General features: G+C 45.3%; 1 protein-coding gene across 3 annotated transcripts in view; it reads right to left on the bottom strand.

Annotated features, from left to right (window-relative positions):
- Nucleotides 1–179: 179 nt before the first annotated feature.
- The window catches only part of rnf167 (ring finger protein 167), a 233,988-nt gene continuing 213,112 nt past the window's right edge, over nucleotides 180–21,055 (bottom strand). For all 3 annotated transcript variants that reach the window (XM_072258505.1, XM_072258504.1, XM_072258506.1), the window contains one exon: nucleotides 180–4,879. In XM_072258505.1, the coding sequence (XP_072114606.1) occupies nucleotides 4,485–4,879 (395 nt within the window). In that variant the 3' untranslated portion in view covers nucleotides 180–4,484. The remainder of the gene's footprint in view (nucleotides 4,880–21,055) is intronic.

The following is a 21,055-nucleotide window of genomic DNA, read 5'->3' as shown; positions in this document are numbered from 1 at the left end:
TGCACAATCTTACCAATAATGTGGTGGTTCTTTTGCCTGGTCCCTCCCACTGAAAGCCCTCCGGAACTAATCATCCTCCATGCTAGGATCTGTACACTGTACAACAGGATCCAGAATGCAAGGGTTAAGTGACAGATTACTAGCTGGAAAATTCTAACACCCAAATGAGCAGGCTAGGCCCTTATCCAGTCTTTTATTTAAAGTTAAAGATTCCGTAAAAATTACACGATAGAAAATGAAACTAAGCGTTTCATGGCATGCATTTAAATTTATGAAAATGAGTGAGCATTAGAATTCATAACTACTTCAGCAGCAACATTACCCTAATGTGCAGCTTCCGGGCAGCTTTCCTTTCAGATGTAACAGGGTAAATCTACACAAAGTATGAAAGAAAATGTCCAACTGAATGTTCTGCACCCATGGGGAGTGCTATTCATTCCTATGGAATGGCTCCATCCTTGTTCAAGTGCTATTAGTGTTGGCAGACAACACTCAGTGGCTGCTTTATGAGACACACCTGTACACCTGTTCGTTAATGCAAATATCTAATCAGCCAATTACTCAATGCATAAAAGCAGGCAGGCATGGTCAAGAGGTTTCAGTTGTTGTTCAGACCAAATGTCAGGATGGGGACGAAATGTGATCCAAGTGACTTTGACCGTGGAATGATTGTTGGTGCCAGACAGAGTGATTTGAGTACCTCAGAAACTGCTGATTTCCCGGGATTTTCACGCATAACAGTCTTGGGAATTTACAGAAAATGGTGTGAAAAACAAATAAACATAGACTAAGCAGCAGTTCTGCAGGTGAAAACGTCTTATTAATGAGAGGGGTCAGAGGAAAATGATCAAGTTGACTGAGGAGACTGGTTCAAGCTGACAGGAAGGCGACAGTAACTCAAATAACTACGTGTTACAACAATGGTGGGCAGAAGAGCATCTCTGAATGAACAACACGTCAAACCTTGAAGTGGATAGACTGCAGCAGCAGAAGACCATGAGCATACACACAGTGGCCACTCTATGAGATAAATAAAATGGCCACTGAGTGTATTTCACCCCCAAGCCATCACCCACTGTCCCCTTGGAGATCATTGCTTTTTCTTACTAGAGAGAGACCACTGAAATCCAATCACTGTTTTAGGAGTGGCCTCTTGGTACATCTGTGGAAATAGATAGAGCCAGTACTGGAGGGAGATGGTGTTATCTTCAGTTTCTATATCTAACTGTAGGCGATTCCTACTCTAAAAAGAGAGTGCTACACTACTTCTCCCCCAAGACATGGAAAGTGCATTTTGCTGACAACCAGATTCAATACACAGCCATGTCTCAGCAAACCAGTTCTGAGAGTTCTGGGCATATCGGTTACCCAGATACAACAGATTACCCTTTTTAAATTTCTATGAATACTAACAAAACAATTCTTGACAAATTTGCATCTTTCTGTTCCAATGGGTATGTAGAGTCCATACACATCCTTAAACAATGCAGTCAGAGTTGTGCAGAGTCATGCAGCGTCAAGCTTCAATACGCAGAATGTATAAAGTGAACCCCTTGCCCCAGGGAATATATATTACAGTACAAAGGTGATAATGACATTTTCTATGTATCACAGTCAAACTCCACCACATTTTATCAACACGCGTCTGCTTCTGCTATTACACTAACACGGATGTTGGAAATCCAAAGCAACAACACAAAATGCTGGAGGAACTCAGCAGGCCAGGCAGTATCTTTGGAAAAGAGTAAACAATCAATATTTTAGACCAAGACCCTTCACCAGGGCTCTGACTGCATTAAGGATGTGCATGTACTCTACATATCCATTGGAACAGAAAGATGTTAACTTGTCAAGAATTGTTTTGTTCAAGTTCAGGTAGAAACTTAAGATCCTATTTACTCTTTTCCATAGATGCAAACTGATCTGCTGAGTTGCTCCAGCATTTTGTGTGTGTTACACTGCTGCTATTCTTCTTTTGTTGTATTGAGATACAACACGGTACAGGCCCTTCAAGCCACACCACCCAGCAACCCCCGATTTAACCCTGGCCTAATTACAGGACAATTTACAATGACCAATTAACCTCCTAACCGGTATATCTTCGGACTGTGGGAGGAAACCAGAGCACCCAGAGGAAACCCATGAGGAGCATATACAAATTCCTCACAGACAGTAGCGGGAATTGAACCCTGGTCACTGGTACTGTAAAGTGTTATGCTAACCACTATGCTACCATGCCACCCCAATGTTTAGCTATTTATCCAAAATTACATTCCAGTTTTATTCTTTCTGTACCTTTTACAGACTATTTGAGTCAACTTTCAGGCCTTTTTGTAACTTTGCACAATGCTCTGGGATTGTTTTAGCAGCTGGTTAATGTTGCCATTTTTGCTCCTGTTTGGAGGCTGTGGATCACCTTATTGGAAGGTGAGCAGCACAGGATGGACAACGCTGTTCGTACCTTCACATTCAGATTTTGACAGGTCCAGCACTGCAGTGCTCAAAGGGCAAAGCTAAAGTTCAACATATTAACAAGGAAAAGTTAGTGTTTTCTGACTGAGCCAACAGTTTGGCTGGTAATTCTGCATGCTCAAACAGTACAAGAACCAACCGGTTGTGTTAAACTTCCTCTGTTTAAATCACTAATCAAAAAGATTCATGATTTTACTGTGATAGTGACCAGTGTGTGTCAGCATTAATTGGATGGAGGGTAATTGGAGAAGGATTTACAGCAGCTGATCAAACGCTCAGAATTAAACACATTTTGTTGTATAATAATTTAGGTAGTAGAAGGGAAGGAAACAAACCTGAGATCAATAAGGCAGGAAACAAAGTTAATCAGAATACCAGTGATAATAATAACTGAGTGAACGCCAATGAACGATCAGCGAGACATTAATTTCTCAGCACAATCCCTAGTGAAACTTGCTACCCATAGTAAATTCCTGTGAGGAATACTCCTGCATCTTATGTGTTTTGAACAGGTATGAAATGAAGAGACAGATTGAAAAGTAATCTTTTAAATAGATGCTATTCAATGTTATGTCTTAAGGCTCATTAACAAAAGGGGCTTCAGAATTTAAGTCTGAATGAGCGAAGCCTCCATCGGAAGCCCCTTTGCAGACACTAAAACACAAAGGAGCAGCAGCAGTTTCAGCTCTGATCAGGAGCTGTTAGTCTCACAAGAGCTGTAGCTGACAAGGACAATGTTGTAACTCTCGCCTGAACTTCGGGTGATGGAAGGGATACGTGAGTGTGGAAATGCCCTCTGTGCACATGGGCCAGGGTGCAAAGATATTCCCTAGCTATGTGTACTTTGTCATGGTACAATCCAACAGTTGAGCAAACACAGGTACAGGTACAAGTGTAGGTGCAGACACAGGTGTAGGTGTAGGTACAGACACAGGTGTAGGTATGGGAGTAGGTACAAACACAAGATGTAGGTGTGCGTGCAAATACAGGTACAGGTGAGGTTGCAGATGTAAACAGATGCAGCTGGAGCAAAGAGTCAGGTTTGTCCATCTCCATCAGCATCAACACAACATACAATCAAATGGCCTCTGAACTGGCACTAGCATAGAGCCAAGCTCTTCCTGCAGCTGGTCACAATTGCCAGGAATTGAGACAAATTCTCCAATCACTGATATATTTCTGCACATCAAGTGCCCGTGAAGCAGGGTGAAAGAACAGGAATCAGTTACACTCCCAGGACTTATTGCTATTACACACCCACGTTACACAACATGACCCATATTCCACACCGATGACTCATTACTGTTATTACTTGCTGACACTCTGAACTGGGCCAAGAGAGATAGCACCAGGCCACACCTCAGGCTGGTTTTCCTGCCCCTGCACCTCCAGCTTTCTTTTCATAACTACCTCAATTAGATGCCTGACTGTAACAAACAAGGAAATTTCGGTAAATGTGCTTTTAAAATGTAGTATAAAATTAAGGGAGCTGATTAAGCAGAGATATCAATGGGCATAGAGAGATTGTGGGTATCAGTTGGGGGCTCCAGTTCAGAGGCCTCAGACACTTGGAGCTTCGCGGTTCCCTTTGATGGAGCTACGTGTTTCAGCCCCTTTCTGTGAGCTCCAGCAGCAGCCCAAAGTGCAAAAGCTGTTGTCTCTAGAACAGTAAGGGGCTTCGGTCCTTGTTTGCTACGGTGCAATGGGGGAGAGGAAATTCACACTGATCACCATATGAGGAATCCCCAGCCCCGTTCAATATCCTTCTCTCAGAAATTTGGGGTCAATTTGTATTGTTGGCACTGAGTGAGATTTCTGTAAAGCTGCAGAAGCAGTTGGGTGACAACTAATCCAGACCACTGCCAACTGACAAACAGCAGAACCAACTATATACACACACATGCATTTCTTCAAAAGGAGTCTGAAGCAAATTCTAAGTACAGTCCCATCAGAGGTTGAGTCGAAAGTGAATGATTGCGGGATAACAGAATATTATAAAGTCAGACTGCTGTTTATACGTTGAAAACTTTTCCAGAATAGAGGCTCGACTCGGACCCAGGTGTGGTACAGTTTGAAGAATGACTCTGTCCCTCCTGTTTATGGTCCTCTGCTGGGTTTTCCTCAGCGTGAGCCCCCCTGGAATTGGGCACAATGGATGGCACCAATCTGTCATCGGTGCCCTGATGACCAAGGGAGTGAGCCATGGTGCCGAAGGACTGCGGGCTAGTAGGTGACGATGCCTGGAGAAGTGGCGTCCGCTCCGACTGCTGCTCCCCCTCCTCTGATTGAATTTCCCCCTCGGAATCTGACTCGGAGTCATTGGCTGAGGGAAGAACTCGTTGCTTGCACACTGGGCACGTCTTCCGGGTTTGCGTCAGCCACGTGTCCACACATTTGCAGTGGTAAGCTGGAGAAGCAACACAGCTCATTAACAAAACAATGCCTCCAGTTAAATCCCAAGGTACACAGCATTCATAAGCGACAAAGCCTTGACTTTCGCTGTAAATTCTAGGAAAACCACTGGGCAATTTTTTTAGAAATAATAAAACAAATAAGTTTGCATTGATTAAAGAAAAAACATTCTCTGCACAGGAAGAATCGACTGCTTTGCATGTGCTTTAAGAGTGGCCTGAACATACAGACCTAGTCAAACAACAGGAATTCTGCAGATGCTGGAAATTCAAGCAACACACATCAAAGTTGCTGGTGAACACAGCAGGCCAGGCAGCATCTGTAGGAAGAGGTACAGTCGACGTTTCAGGCCGAGACCCTTCGTCAGGACTAACTGAAGGAAGGGTGAGTAAGGGATTTGAAAGTTGGAGGGGGAGGGGGAGATCCAAAATGATAGGAGAAGACAGGAGGGGGAGGGATGGAGCCAAGAGCTGGACAGGTGATAGGCAAAAAGGATACGAGAGGATCATGGGACAGGAGGTCCGGGAAGACAGACAAGGGGGGGGGGGGGACCCAGAGGATGGGCAAGAGGTATATTCAGAGGGACAGAGGGAGAAAAAGGAGAGTGAGAGAAAAAATGTGTGCATAAAAATAAGTAACAGATGGGATACGAGGGGGAGGTGGGGCATTAGCGGAAGTTAGAGAAGTCAATGTTCATGCCATCAGGTTGGAGACTACCCAGACGGAATATAAGGTGTTGTTCCTCCAACCTGAGTGTGGCTTTATTTTTACAGTAGAGGCGGCCGTGGATAGACATGTCAGAATGGGAATGGGATGTGGAATTAAAATGTGTGGCCACTGGGAGATCCTGCTTTCTCTGGCGGACAGAGCATAGATGTTCAGCAAAGCGGTCTCCCAGTCTGCGTCGGGTCTCGCCAATATATAAAAGGCCACATCGGGAGCACCGGACGCAGTATATCACCCCAGTCCACTCACAGGTGCAATGTTGCCTCACCTAGAAGGACTGTTTGGGGCCCTGAATGGTGGTAAGGGAGGAAGTGTAAGGGCATGTGTAGCACTTGTTCCGCTTACACGGATAAGTGCCAGGAGGGAGATCCCTGCGGAATGCAGAGAGAGAGGGGGAGGGAAAGATGTGCTTAGTGGTGGGATCCCGTTGGAGGTGGCGGAAGTTACGGAGAATAATATGTTGGACCCAGAGGGGTGGTAGGTGAGGACCAGGGGAACCCTATTCCTAGTGGGGAGGCGGGAGGATGGAGTGAGAGCAGATGTACATGAAATGGGGGAGATGCGTTTAAGAGCAGAGTTGATAGTGGAGGAAGGGAAGCCCCTTTCTTTAAAAAAGGAAGACATCTCCCTCGACCTAGAATGAAAAGCCTCATCCTGAGAGCAGATGCGGCGGAGACGGAGGAATTGCGAGAAGAGGATGGCGTTTTTGCAAGAGACAGGGTGAGAAGAGGAATAGTCCAGATAGCTGTGAGAGTCAGTAGGCTTATAGTAGACATCAGTGGATAAGCTGTCTCCAGAGACAGAGACAGAAGGATCTAGAAAGGGGAGGGAGGTGTCGGAAATGGACCAGGTAAACTTGAGGGCAGGGTGAAAGTTGGAGGCAAAGTTAATGAAGTCAACGAGCTCAGCATGCGTGCAGGAAGCAGCACCAATGCAGTCGTCGATGTAGCGAAGGAAACGTGGGGGACAGATACCAGAATAGGCACGGAACATAGATTGTTCCACAAACCCAACAAAAAGGCAGGCATAGCTAGGACCCATACGGGTGCCCATAGCTACACCTTTAGTTTGGAGGAAGTGGGAGGAGCCAAAGGAGAAATTATTAAGAGTAAGGACTAATTCCGCTAGACGGAGCAGAGTGGTGGTAGAGGGGAACATACAGACCCAGTAATGCCATTAAACTCCGGTTTAAGAAGCTTCAGTGAGACACAGTGATGTCATACTGATAGCACAAACAAATCTACTACTCTATGAATCATACTCTTTCTGAACAACGATCACTGCAATCAACAGCCTGTAACTTCCCTTTTGGCCTTTGAACCGACTGTACAACCTGGTATTTTTGTGGTGTTCTGGGGGATTTGGTGAACTGAAGACTCAAAGCCTGTGGTGATGTAGCAGAGGTGGTGGTGCCCAGGCCTGAGAGTGAGGAAACAGTCGATGTTTGGCCATTGCTGGAGTGGACTTGAGACTGAAACAAAACAGCGGTGCCTGGGCTCAAGAGCGAGGAACAAGCCGATGCTTGGCTGATTTAAGCACTGGACCAGATTGAAAGGATCGGGTACAGGGTGAATCGAAGTGGCAGGGCCGGATTCAAGAGCGAGGAACAAGCCGATGCTTGGTTGATTTATGCGCAAGGCCAGATTGAAAAGGTTGAGGTGTCTGGAGCGGAGGTGAGGGACAGGCCAATTCTGTACGAAGTTTACTTGTCTCTGTGCTGAACTGAGGTTGTGGTTTGCAACCAACGGGCTCCTGAACCAGCTACAGTGATGAACTGACTTTGTGGCTGTGAACTCACTTTCGTGAGCGTTAGTTCTCAGTGTTATTTGTTTGCTTTTTATTGTTTGCATGACCTGTTCTTTTTCTGCACACTGGGGTCTATAGGATTTCTTTGATTTTGTGGCTGCCTGTAACACAACAAATTTCAAGGTTGTATATAGCATACATGCTTTGATAATAAATGGGATCAACCTGAAATGTTAACCTGGCTTCTCACTCTCTCCACAGTTGTTGCCAGACCTGCTAAGCATTCAGGCTGCACCTCTTCCTAGAGATGCTACCTGGCCTGCTGCGTTCAACAGCAACTTTTATGTGTGTTGCTTGAATTTCCAGCATCTGCAGAGTTGTTTGCTGCTAAGCATTCAGCTATTTTAGACCGTAAAGCCATAAGATATAGGAGAATTAGGCCATTTGGCCCATCGAGTCTGCTCTGCCACTTCATCATGGCTGATCCATTTCCCTGCCTTAAATACACCCAATCACATGGCTAAAGAAATTCCTCCTCATCTTTGCTCTAAATGGACATCCCTCTACTTTGAGGCTGTGTCCTCTGGTCTTAAGACTCCCCCACCGAAAGAAACATCCTCTCCACGTCCACTCTATCAAGGCCTTTCAACATGCAATATCCCCTCTCATTCTTCAAAATTCCAAGTAGAGGCCCCGAGCCATTAAATGCCCCTCATATGTTAACTCTTTCAATTCCAGAATCATGTTTGTGAACCTCCTTTGAACCCTCTCCAATGTCAGCACATCCTTTCTTAGACCAGAACTGCTTGCAATACTCCAAGTGAGGCTTCACCAGTGCCTTAAAAAACCTCAACGTTATATCCTTGCTTTTATATTCTAGTTATTCTGTTGCTCTTTATCTTTGCAACATCTGTACAACAGTGGGGAACCGTCTCCAATGCTGCCAAATCTGAACCCTGCCCTCCTGACCTCCTGGCAAACAGACTGAGGCACAGGGCACTGAGTACAAAACCCAATCCCATCTGTGAAGAACTCATCACAAGCCATAAGATGTATGAGCTGAATCAGGTCATTTGGTCTACCGAGTCTGTCCACCATTTCATTATGGCTGATCCATTTTCCCTCTCAGCCCTAATCTCCTGCCTTCCCCTCGAATCCCTTCATGTGACCAATTAAGAATCTATCAACCTCTGCCTTAAAAATATATAAAGACTTGGCCTCCACAGCTGTGTGCGGCAACAAACTCCACAGACTCACCATTCTCTGGTTGAAGAAATTCCTCCTCATCTCCATTCTGAAAGGATGCCCCTTTATTTTGAGGCTGTGTCCTCTGGTCTTATACACTCCCACCATAGGAAACATCTTCTCCATGTCTATTCTATCAATGCCTTTCACCATTCGATAGGTTTCAATTAGGTCACCCCTCATTCTTCTAAATTCCAGTGAATACAGGCCCAAAGCCGTATGACAAACCATTTAATCCTGGAATAATTTTCATGAACCTTCTTTGAACGATTTCCAGTTTCAGCACATCTTTTCTAAGATAAGGGGACCAAAATGGCACACAATACTCCAAGTGAGGCCTCACCAGTGCTTTATAACGTCTCAACATTACATCCTTCCCTTTATATTCTAGTCCTCTTGAAATTAATTGCACTTTGGTCTTCCTCACCACAGACTCAACCTACAAATTAATATTTAATTTGCCCAAGCACTCCCAAATCCCTTTGTGCCTCAGATATTTGTATTTTCTCTCCATTTAGAAAATACTCAACCCTTTCAATCTCCTAATCTATCTAAGTCCTTCTGTAGCCTACCCGCCCCTCCACCTACCTTTGCATCATCTGCAAACTTCACAACAAAGCCATCAATTTCACCCTCCAATTCATTGGCATATGATATAAAAAGAATCAGTCCCAACACAGACCCCTGTGGAACACCACTAGTCACCAGCAGCCCACCAGAAAAGGCTCCCTTTATTCCCACTCCTGCCAATAAGCCATTGCTTTATCCCTGCCAGATTGCTTCCTGTAATATCATGGGCTCCTAACTTGTTAAGCAGCCTCATTATGTGGCACGTTGTCAAAGTCCTTCTGAAAATTCAAGTACACAACATCAACTGATTCTCCTTTTTCTATCTTGCTTGTTATTTCTTCAAAGATTTCCAACAGATTCGTCAGGCAAGATTTTCCCTCGAATAAACCAAGCTAGCTATGGCCTATTTTATCAATTGCCTCCAAGTACCTTGAAACCTTATCCTTAACAATCAACTCCAAATTCTTCCTAACAACTGAGGTCATACTAACTGGCCTATAATTTCCTTTCTTCTGCCTCTCTCCCTTCGTGGAGTCACATTTGTAATTTTCCAGTCTTCCAGAACCATTCCAGAATCTAGTGATTCTTGAAAGATCATTACTAATGCCTCCAAGATCCCTTCAGCTACCTCTTTCAGAACCCTGAGGTGTACACCATCTGGTCCAGGTGACTTATCTACCTTCAGACATTTCAGTTTCCCAAGAAACTTCTCACTAGTAATTGTAACTTCACATACTTCATGACCTAGAACTAGACACCTAGAACTTCCACCATACTGCTAGTGTCTTCCACAGTGAAGACTGCTGCAAAATACTTATTCATCTGCCACGACCTTGTCCCCCATTACTACCATCGTTTTCCAGCGGTTCGATAACCACTCTTGCCTCTCTTCATCATAATTCCCAATCTGTAACTGTGCTACAAGTTCATCGGCCTTATTTCATATACTGCATGCATTCAAATATAACACCTTTAGTCCAGTATTTATCTTTTTCAATTCTGTCCGTCTTTTACATTGCAAATCATCCTATTGACTGCAATTTTGCCCTATCATCAACCTCTCCTTTCTAAGAATCACACTACACATTGCCTCTGTTTGTAAACCAACTACCCCAACTTCAACACTATCACTCCAGTTCCCATCTCAATTAGCTTAAACCCGAACAACTCTAGCCAACCTGCCCGCAAGGATATTGGACCCCCTTGGGTTCAGTTGTAACCTGTCCCTTTTGTTCAGGCCATACCTTCCCTAGAAGAGATCCCAATGATCGATAAATCTGAACCCTTGCCCCCGCACCAGTTCCTCACCCATGTATTCTCCTGCTAAATCATCCTATTCGTACCATCACTGGCAAATGGCACAGAGAGCAATCCAGATATTACTACCCTGAAGGTCTTGTTTCTCAGCTATCTACCAAGCTCCCTAAAATCTCTCTTCAGGACCTCAACTTGTCTACCTACGTCATTGGTGCCAATATGTACCAAGCCTTCTGACTGCTCACCTTTGCCCTTGAGAATGCCATGGACACGATCTGAGATATCCCTGATCCTGGCACCATGGAGGCAAAATGCTATCCGGGTGTCAAAACTGCACCCACAGAATGCTGCTCCTACATCTTATAAGACCGTAAGATGGAGGAGCAGAATTAGGCCATTTGGTTCATCAAGTATGTTCTGCCATTTCATCATGGCTGATCAATTTTCCTCTCAGCCCCAATCTCCTGCCTTCTCTCCATATCTCTTCTTGCCCTGACCAATCAACCTCTGCCTTAAACATACGTAAAGACTTCGCCTCCACAACCATCTGTGGCAATGAGTTCCTCAGATTCACCACTCCTGCCATATTATCCTTACTATCCTTTCCAACTCAGAATTACTGAGCACTGATTAGTTAAGATAGGGAGAAAGGGTCTGGTAGAACCAAAACAATCAGAACACACAAGCAGAAAAGGGGTGGGGGGGGGGGAGTTAAAGACGTAAATAATATTTAAGTGAAGCTAACTTAGCAAAAAGGATAGTGGAAGAAATGTTCAGCAGTTACTAAACTGATCAAATAGTTCAATCCCAGAGTCAGGATTTACCGACTGTGAAATAGACTTTATCATACTGACCCACCCTGTCCCATATAGAAACATAGGAAACTTACAGCACAATACAGGCCGTTCAGCCCACAAAGCTGTGCCGAACATGTCCTTACTTTAGAAACTACCTAGAGTTACCCAGAGCCCTCCATTTTTCTGAGCTCAATGTACCTGTCCAGGAGTCTCTCAAAATACCCTATCGTATCCGCTTCCACCACCGTCGCCGGCAGCCCATTCCACACACTCACCACTCTCTGCGTTAAAGACTTACCCCTGACATCTCCTCTGTACCTACTTCCAAGCACCTTAAAACTGTGCCCTCTCATGTTAGCCATTTCAGCCCTGGGAAAAAGCCTCTAACTATCCACACAATCAATGCCTTTCATCATCTTATACACATCTATCAGGTCACCTCTGATCGTCCATCGCTCCAAGGAAAAAAGGCTGAGTTCACTCAACCTATTCTCATAAGGCATGCTCCCCAATCCAGGCAACATCCTTGTAAATCTCCTCTGCACCCTTTCTACGGTTTCCACATCCTTCCTGTAGTGGGGCGACCAGAACTGAGCACAGTACTCCAAGTGGGGTCTGACCAGGGTCCTATATAGCTGCAACATTACCTCTCAGCTCCTACACACAATCCCACGATTGATGAAGGCCAATGCACCGTATGCTTTCTTAACCACAGAATCAACCTGCGTAGCAGCTTTGAGTGTCCGATGGACTCGGACCTCAAGATCCCTCTGATCCTCCACACTGCCAAAAGTCTTACCATTAATATTATATTCTGCCATCAAACTTGACCTACCAAGATGAACCACCTCACACTTATCTGGGTTGAACTCCATCTGCCACTTCTCAGCCCAGTTTTGCATCTTATCAATGTCCTGCTGTAACCTCTGATAGCCCTCCACACTATCCACAACACCCCCAACTTTTGTGTCATCAGCAAATCTACGATCCCATCCCTCCACTTCCTCATCCAGGTCATTTATAAAAATCACAAAGAGTAAGGTTCTCAGAACAGATCCCTGAGGCAGACCACAGGTGACTGACATCCATGCAGAACATGACCCATCTACAACCACTCTTTGCCTTCTGTCAGCAAGCCAGTTCTGGATCCACAAAGCAAGGTCCCCTTGGATTCCATGCCTCTTTACTTTCTCAATAAGCCTTGCATGGGGTACCTTGTCAAATGCCTTGCTGAAATCCATTGACGCTACATCTACTGCTCTAACTTCATCAATGTGTTTAGTCACATCCTCAAAAAATCCAATCAGGCTCATAGACATGACCTGCCTTTCACAAAGCCATGCTGACTATTCCTAATCATATAATGCCTCTCCTTATGTTCATAAATCCTGCCTCTCAGGATCTTCTCCATCAACTTACCAACCACTGAAGTAAGACTCACTGGTCTATAATTTCCTGGGCTATCTCTACTCCCTTTCTTGAATAAAGGAACAACATCCGCAACCCTCCAATCCTCTGGAACCTCTACCATCCCCATTGATGATGCAAGATTATCGCCAGAGGCTCAGCAATCTCCTCCCTCGCCTCCCACTGTAGCCTGGGGTACATCTAGTCTGGTCCCAGTGACTTATCCAACTTGATGCTCTCCAAAAGCTCCAGCACATCCTCTTTCTTAATATCTACATGCTCAAGCTTTTCAGTCCGCTGTAAGTCATCCCTACAATCACCAAGATCTTTTTCCTCTGCTATTTCCTCCAGTTGCATACACACTTTTCCACTGTCACACTTGATTGGTCCTATTCTCTCACGTCTTATCCTCTTGCTCTTCACATGCTTGTAGAATGCCTTGGGGTTTTCCATAATCCTGTCTGCCAAGGCCTTGTCATGGTCCCTTCTGGTTCTCCTAATTTCTTTCTTAAACTCCTTCCTGCTAGCCTTATAATCTTCTAGATCTCTATCACTGCCTAGTTTTTTGAACCTTTTGTAAGTTCTTCTTTTCTTCTTGACTAGATTTACAACAGTCTTTGTACACCACGATTCCTGTACCCTACCATCCTTTTCCTGTCTCATTGGAACATACCAATGGAGATTTCAACACGAATACCCCTGAACATTTGCCACATTTCTTCTGTACATTTCCCTGAGAACATCTGTTCCCAATTTATGCTCCCAAGTTCCTGCCTCATATTTCCCCTTACTCCAATTAAGTGCTTTCCTAACTTGTCTGTTCCTATCCCTCTCCAATGCTATGGTAAAGCAGATAGAATTGTGATCACTATCTCCAAAATACTCTCCCACTGAGAGACCTGACACCTGACCAGGTTCATTTCCCAATACCAGATCAAGTACAGCCTCTCCTCTTGTAGGCTTTTCTATGTACTGTGTCAAGGAACCTTCTTGAACACACTTAACAAACTCCACCCCACCTACACCCCTTGCTCTAGGGAGATGCCAACTGATATTTGGGAAATGACAACCCTGTTATTATTACACCTTTCCAGAATCTGTCTCCCTATCTGCTCCTTGATGTCCCTGTTACTATTGGGTGATCTATAAATAACACTCAGTAGAGTTATTGACTCCTTCCTGTTCCTAACTTCCACGCACAGAGACTCCGTAGACAACACGTCCATGTCTTCCTCCTTTTCTGCAGCTGTGACACTATCTCTGATCAACAGTGCTACGCCCCCACCTCTTTTGCCTCCCTCCATCCTTTCTGAAACATCTAAAGCCTGGCACTCGAAGTAACCATTCCTGCCCCTAAACTATCTAAGTCTCTGTAATGGCCACAACATCATAGCTCCAAGTACTGATCCATGCTCTAAGCTCATCTGCTTTGTTCATAATACTCCTTCCATTAAAATAGACACATCTCAAACACTGGCCTGAGTGCATCCCTTCCCTATCGCCTGCCTATCGTCCCTCTCGCACTGTCTCCAAGCCTTCTCTATTTGTGAGCCAACCACCTCTTCTTCCGTCTCTTCAGTTTGGGTTCCACCCCCAGCCATCCTAGTTTAAACTCTCCCCAATAGCCTTAGCAAACCTCCCCGCCAGGATATTGGTCCCTCTGGGATTCAAGTGCAACCCATCCTTTTTGTACAGGTCACTCCTGCCTCAAAAGAGGTCCCAATGATTCAGAAATCTGAATCCCTGCCCCCTGTTCCAATACCTCAGCCACACATTTATCCTCCACCTCACTCCATTCCTATACTCACTGCCACGTGGCACAGGCAGTAATCCCAAGATGACTACCTTTGTGGTCCTGCTTCTCAACTTCCTTCCTAACTCCCTGTAGTCTGCTTTCAGGACCTCCTCCCTTTTCCTGCCTATGTCGTTGGTACCAATATGTACCACAACCTCTGGACTCCATCAGAAACATCCCTAGCACCTGGGAGGCAAACTACCATCCGTGCTTTTTTCCTGCGTCCACAGAATCACCTGTCTGACTCCCTAACTATAGAGTACCCTATCACTGCTGCCATCCTCTTCCTTTCCTGATCCTCTGAGCCACAGGGCCAGACTCTGTGCCAGAGGCGCGGCCACTGTTGCTTGCCCCAAGTAGGCCGTCCCCCCCAACATTACTCAAGCACGAGTACTTACTGTTAAAGGGTACAGTCACAGAGGTACTCTCTAGCCTCTGACTCCTGCCCTTCCCTCTACTGACCGTTACCCACTTATCTGTCTCCCAAGGCCCTGGTGTGACTACCTGCCTACAGCTCCTCTCTCTCACCTCCTCACTTTCCCTGACCAGATGAAGGTCATCGAGCTGCATCTTCAGTTCCCTAACGCGATCCCTAAGGGGCTGCAGCTTGATGCACCTGGCACAGATGTGTAATTCCGGGAGGCTGGGAGTCTCCTGGACTTCCCACATCTGACACTGAGCACAGAACACTGGCCTCACACATATACTTCCTGTCTGTAATCTACACAGATAACCTACCTCGCCTCGACCCATTATCGCCTAACCCCGTTGAGTCAAAGCCTTCCTACTCTGTCTCCCTCTACTCCAACGTCTGGCTCCATAAAGCTGTCTCCTTTTAAACTCTTTTTGGCGTAATCTCACATCTATCCAGTACTGAATGCTGACAATTGTTTTGACTCAGTCACTAGGTTTCAAAACTGTGTGTCGGCCTTTCTCCTTCCCCAGTTGTTCATTCATTATGTGCCATGTCATACGATGAGGGCGATCATGGTCTTTCCATGATCATGATTATTCTTGGCAATTTTTTCTACAGAAATGGTTTGTCATTGCCTTCTTGTGGGCAATGTTCTTACAAGGTGGGTGACCCCAGCCATTATCAATTCAATTCAGAGATTGTCTGGCATCAGTGGTCACATAACCAGGACTTGTGATATGTACCAGCTGCTCATATGACCATCCACCACCTGTTCCTATGAGTTCATGTGACCCTGATCGGAGTCTAAGCAATGCTACACCTTACCCAAGGGTGACCTGCAGACTAGCAGAGGGAAGGAGTGCCTTACATCTCCTTTGGTAGAGACTTGTCCCCACCCTGCCATCCCCAATAACCCTATTATGAGAATATTACTAGTTTTTCTTTAGTTTTGAATACCAACATATCACCTGCAGTCTGTATTGTGCAAATGTAAGTAGTCATTGCAGCTTTTCTTTGAGGAGAAGCTTCCTTGGACGTGCAAAGAATCTCATGAATGTGAGTTGCACCCTCTGTAAAGATCCAATACCTTTCTAGTCCAATTAAAAGCTATTGTCCAAAAGGGAGAGGCACAAATAAAGGATTTAATTAAAAGGTGAGCGTAAATGGACTGCATTACATGCTGCACTGCCCTCTCAAACTCTAGTGTGTTGGGACAGGTCTATTTTTCTCATTAACCAATCCTAGGCATGTTTATGCTGATTCCATGGATCCAGTTCTCTTTTACACTTGTGTACTGGAAATGACATTAAACAATCATGAATCTTGAATCTTAATGCCAGTACTGCAAACTCACAGACACTTAACATTATTACCTGTTAAGGTTCTCTGGGTAATCTGAGCCTCCACTTTCAATGTGGCAAGAAAACAACTTCGTGACTACCAAGAGAAGGAAGTAATACTAAACTTTTCCAAGCAGAGATGGTTGAGAGGTTGCTTAACAGGGTTGCTCATAATCCTGAGACGTTTAATGAAAATGAGGGTTGCTGACAGAGAACAACGTTGAAGGGAATCAGTGAGGAATCAGAGGGGTTGCCACAGGTGCCTGTGGAGGCCAAGTTAGTGGGTATATTTAAGGTAGAGGTTGATAGATTCTTCATTAGTCAGGGCATGCAGGGATACGGGTAGAAGACAGAAGATTGGGGCTGAGAAGTGAATGGATCAGCCATGACACAATGATGGAGCAGACTCGAAGGGCCAAACGGGCTAATTCTGTTCCTATCTGTAATAGTCTTATGGAACAGAATTTTCTTTATGCACAGCTGTGATCTGCAATGTGCTCCCCGAAAGTTGTAAAGAAGGAAATTGAACAGAGGTGATCAGAAGAGAATTGGATAGGCAGTTGAAAGGATAACAAGTACTCAGGAATGTGGGGCAAGGGTCCAGTTAAAGACCACACTCAGAGCAATAACATAGACATGAAGAATGAAATATACTCTATCCTTGGACAATCTATGACTTTATAAGTCAGTTCCTTGATTCTCATAAGCTCAAGTGAATACAGTTGCTGCCTTTTAATGATACCATCACCCACCTTCAACATTTCTTCAAAACCCATTCAGAACAGGCATACAAAGACACCATCATGGAACTGTCTTTTAAATCATGTTAACATGTGCACATCTCCCAAGATACAGTCATTGAACTTGGGCCAAATGCTTGCTGAAAGCCAAAAACCTAAAATTCATCTGCAATGTGGCACCATCTCTGGCCACTCACAACGTCACAACTAAGCAATGTACCATTATTGCTACTTTTACTTGATGTACAGACTAAGCTAATGGATGCAAGAATGCATTCTTCATCCTGGGTTAGTGATCAGGAGCTGTAAACCAAATCCCATTATAGTAAGTTACTAAGGCCAACTACCACACTGTCACAACTAGCTAACAACAATGTTTCAATGAGTCCTCAGTATTCATAAATGGGAGGGTAAACAGCCAGAGGTCGTGGTCAATGTACAGTGTCTATAAAAAGTATTAATCCCACTCCCCGGAAGTTATCATGTTTTATAGTTTTACAACATTGAATCACAGTGAATTTAATTTGGCTTTTTTGACAAACAGAAAAAGACTCTTCCATGTCAAAGTGAAAACATTTCTACAAAGTGACCCAAATCAATTACATATATCACAAAATAATTGACTGTATAAGTATTCACCCCCTTTAATTTCAATTGGTTGTAGTGAAAATACACCGTTATCTGGAAGGTCCAACAGCTGGTGACTCAATATCCTGGCAAAAAACTACACCATGAAGAAAAAGAACACTCCAAGTAACTCTGCAAAAAGGTTATTGAAAAGCACAAGTCAGGAGATGGATACAAGAAAAATTTCCAAGTCACTGAATATCCCTTGGAGTAAAGTTAAGTCAATTATCAGGAAATGGAAAGAATATGGCACAGCTGTAAGTCTGCCTAAAGCAAGCCGTCCTCAAAAACTGAGTGACTGCATGAAGGGGACTAGTGAGGGAGGCCACCATGAGACATATGACAACTCTGGAGGCGTTACAAGTTTCAACGGCTGAGATGGGAGAGTGGCAAAAAGAAAGACACTGTTGAAAAAAACTCACATGAAATCTTGGCTAGAGTTTTCCAGAAAGCATGTGGAAGATTCTGAAGTCAGTTGGAAGAAGGTTCTATGGTCTGTTGAAACCAAAATTGAGTTTCCTGGCCATCCGACTAAACACATGGGGTGTACGGGGCATCAGGGAGGGGTAGAACCTCTGGTGGGGGAACATGTCGCATCCTTCTCAGGGCGGTTTGTCCACCTTTGATCCTCACCTGGAACTCGGCTCTCACCTGTGGCTCCCCGTAGCTGTTTGCATGCGACAGCGGCCACACCCCGGGCAACAGCTTTGACAAACCGGCTAAACCAGGTGAGGATAGCCGACAGGTCTCAAACCCTCAGTGAGATAGGGAGTTGCCTATCCCAGCATATGAAGACAGACTCCGGCGGATTGAGCGGATGAGACCAATGGAAGGTCCAACAGCCAAGAAGGCAGGCTCTGCAAGCGTCGTGGAACGTGTAGAGCAGATCAAGACACAGAAGCTATCCTGGTCATCCACTGCGCCTAGTCCCATCTCCAGCCGTCTCGACTCTTGTCTTGCCACTGGATCCAGATGGGAATTGGGAAGAGAGAGTGAGGCTGACGCTGCACAGCTCTCCCTCACTTAAATCCAAATCAAGCGCTAGTCTTGACACCATCATTAGCCGGCTAGTGGCGCAGTGACATCAACGCCGGACTTCGGGAGCGAAGGTTCCCGAGTTCGAATCTAGTCAAGCCGCTCCCGGGAACGCTTGCCATCCGTGCCAGGTTGAGTATCGAGCTAGCAACTCGACCTCGTAAAAAGTACCAATGGTGTCGAAGACTTCATCGATGACGATGAACGAACCTTAATGTTTAGCATAAGCCAGACATCACACATCATCAAAAACACACCATCCCAACCAAGAAGCATGGTGGTGGCTGCATCATTCTGTGGGGATGCTTCACTGCAGCAGGCCTGGAAGGTTTGAGAAGGTAGAGGGTAAAATGAATGCAGCAAAATACAGGGAAATCATGGAGGAAAACTTGATGCAGTCTGCAAGAGAACTGCAACTTGGCAGAAGAATTGTTTCCCAGCAAGACAATGACCCCAAGTATAAAGCTAAAGCTACATAGTAATGGCTTAAAAACAACAAAGTTAATATCCTGGAGTGGTCAAGTCAGAGTCCAGACCTCAATCCAATTGAGAATTTGTGGCCAGTCTTGAAAAGGGCTGTTCACTCACAATCCCCTCCAGTCTGACAGAGCTTGAGCAGTTTTGTAAAGAAGAATGGGGAAAAATTGCAGTGTCCAGATGTGCAAAGCTAATACACACCTATCCACACAGACTCAAGCTGTAATTGCTGCCAAAGGTGCATCTACTAAATGCTAACTTGAAGGGGGTGAATACTTAAGCAATCAATTATTCTGTGTTTTATATTAGTGTATGGGGTCTTTCTTTTTTGTTAAATTTAAAATGGCTTCTTTTGTTATGTTAATCTGGGGAATGCGGCTTTGTTGTGTTAAACACTAAGAAGGTTTGCGCTAGCAGCTTGTTTTGGTTTAGAGTGTGATAAGAGGGTGCTATTAACCAATTGGGATGGTTGTTATGGTTTTGGTGTATTTGAAGATACTGTATGCGCGGGGTTTTGGGGGAGAAGGCGGGAGAGCGAGACAGAGGATGGATGAGGTGCTGTGATGTCCGCTAATGGGATCGGACCCTGAGGAGGGCGTTCGGCGAGGAGATGGAGACGGACTCGTGTGGAGCGTCTGGTCGACCACCGTTGTTGGTCCCAGGTGGCTGGTCGAGGGGTCGCAGGGTGAAGAAGGTGGTCCTTGAGCTCCAACTGTTTGTGCACGAAGAGTTTGAACTTTGATAAGTGTAGCGCCTTTTACTTTCCTTTTATATCTTTTCTCTATTAATTATTTAATTATATAGTTCCAGTAATATCTATAAACTGTAAATCATTTAATCGTATCTGGTGTATTGTCTGTTATTTGGGTGGGGTGGGGTACATCACACAGCATCCACACAAACTAATTACCCAGTTTGGCGGGGCCGAGGGCTGTTTCCCTAGACGACAGCGAGCCAAGCGACCCTGAGGCCGGCCAGGGGGGCTACATTGTGTGGGCTTTGTCCGGGATTAAGTCTACTGGTATGCTGTATGGGTGCCCTGTTTAAATCTGTAATGTGTGTCTCTGTGGGTTATTTGCTGGTGTTTGCTGTACGCGTTGTGGGTGCGGTCTTTAGTCGAGTTCAGGCTGGCATTGACGAGTTGGAGGTGGCACTCGGGGCTGTCCATGCTGTTGGGAGAGAGAGGAAAGAGTGGTCTGATTTGGAGGTAGGGTCTGCGAATAAACGTTCTAGCTCTGGCAGGCTCCACCTGGCGCTTGTGATAGTGTCCACCTCAAGAGGGGTGGAGTCGTGCGAGATGTGGACGGAGCGGTTCTCTCGGTTGTTAGATGAGTGGCAGTGCTCAGTGGAGGGAGAGCGACAGGGATTGGTTGAAAGTTTAAGTAGGCAGGCTGGTGACAGTGTTAGAGCTGTCAGGTTCACTTACACCGTAGTGACAGCTGTCAGTTATTTGAAAGAGGGGGGAAAGTTTTCAGTGTGTCTTCTCTGGCTAGGAGGGCGGCTAAATTGCTTGCAGTGCCAGGGGGATCATTTCAGGGGATCAGCCCCTTCTTCAGTTGTTCAGCTGATCAGAGAGGTGTCGGGAAACTTAGTGGAGGACCAGTGGGGGAACGGCTTGGGGTCTCTGGGGAAGCACGTTCCCAGCAATGTACCACTGAACTTCCGCAAGGAAAAGACCCTATTCCTGAAGGCTTAGAGGGGCCACGCCCAAGGGTGTCGCTATGGATAGAGGGAAGCAATGCTAAAGCTATCCTCGACCCCGGGGCACAGATCAAGTTGTTGTACAGTTCGTTTTACAACCTGTGTCTGAAGCATTTATCCTTGACAACCGCAAGGGCACCAGAGACTTTGGGTACTAGTGGCAGTAGTTATCTAGAAGGTGATGATTGGTTAATGACCCTGGAGTTCATGGGGGCAGTCTCTGGGCACCCAGCGTGTCGAGTTGCTTCTGAGGACGTGTGTAGCAGCCTTGAGCCAGTACCGAATTTAAACGA

Source organism: Mobula birostris, chromosome 5 (genome assembly GCF_030028105.1).
Source record: "Mobula birostris isolate sMobBir1 chromosome 5, sMobBir1.hap1, whole genome shotgun sequence".
NCBI classification, from domain to species: Eukaryota; Metazoa; Chordata; class Chondrichthyes; order Myliobatiformes; family Myliobatidae; genus Mobula; species Mobula birostris.
Note: the sequence above shows the minus strand (reverse complement) of the source record. Positions and strands in the feature narration are given on the sequence as shown.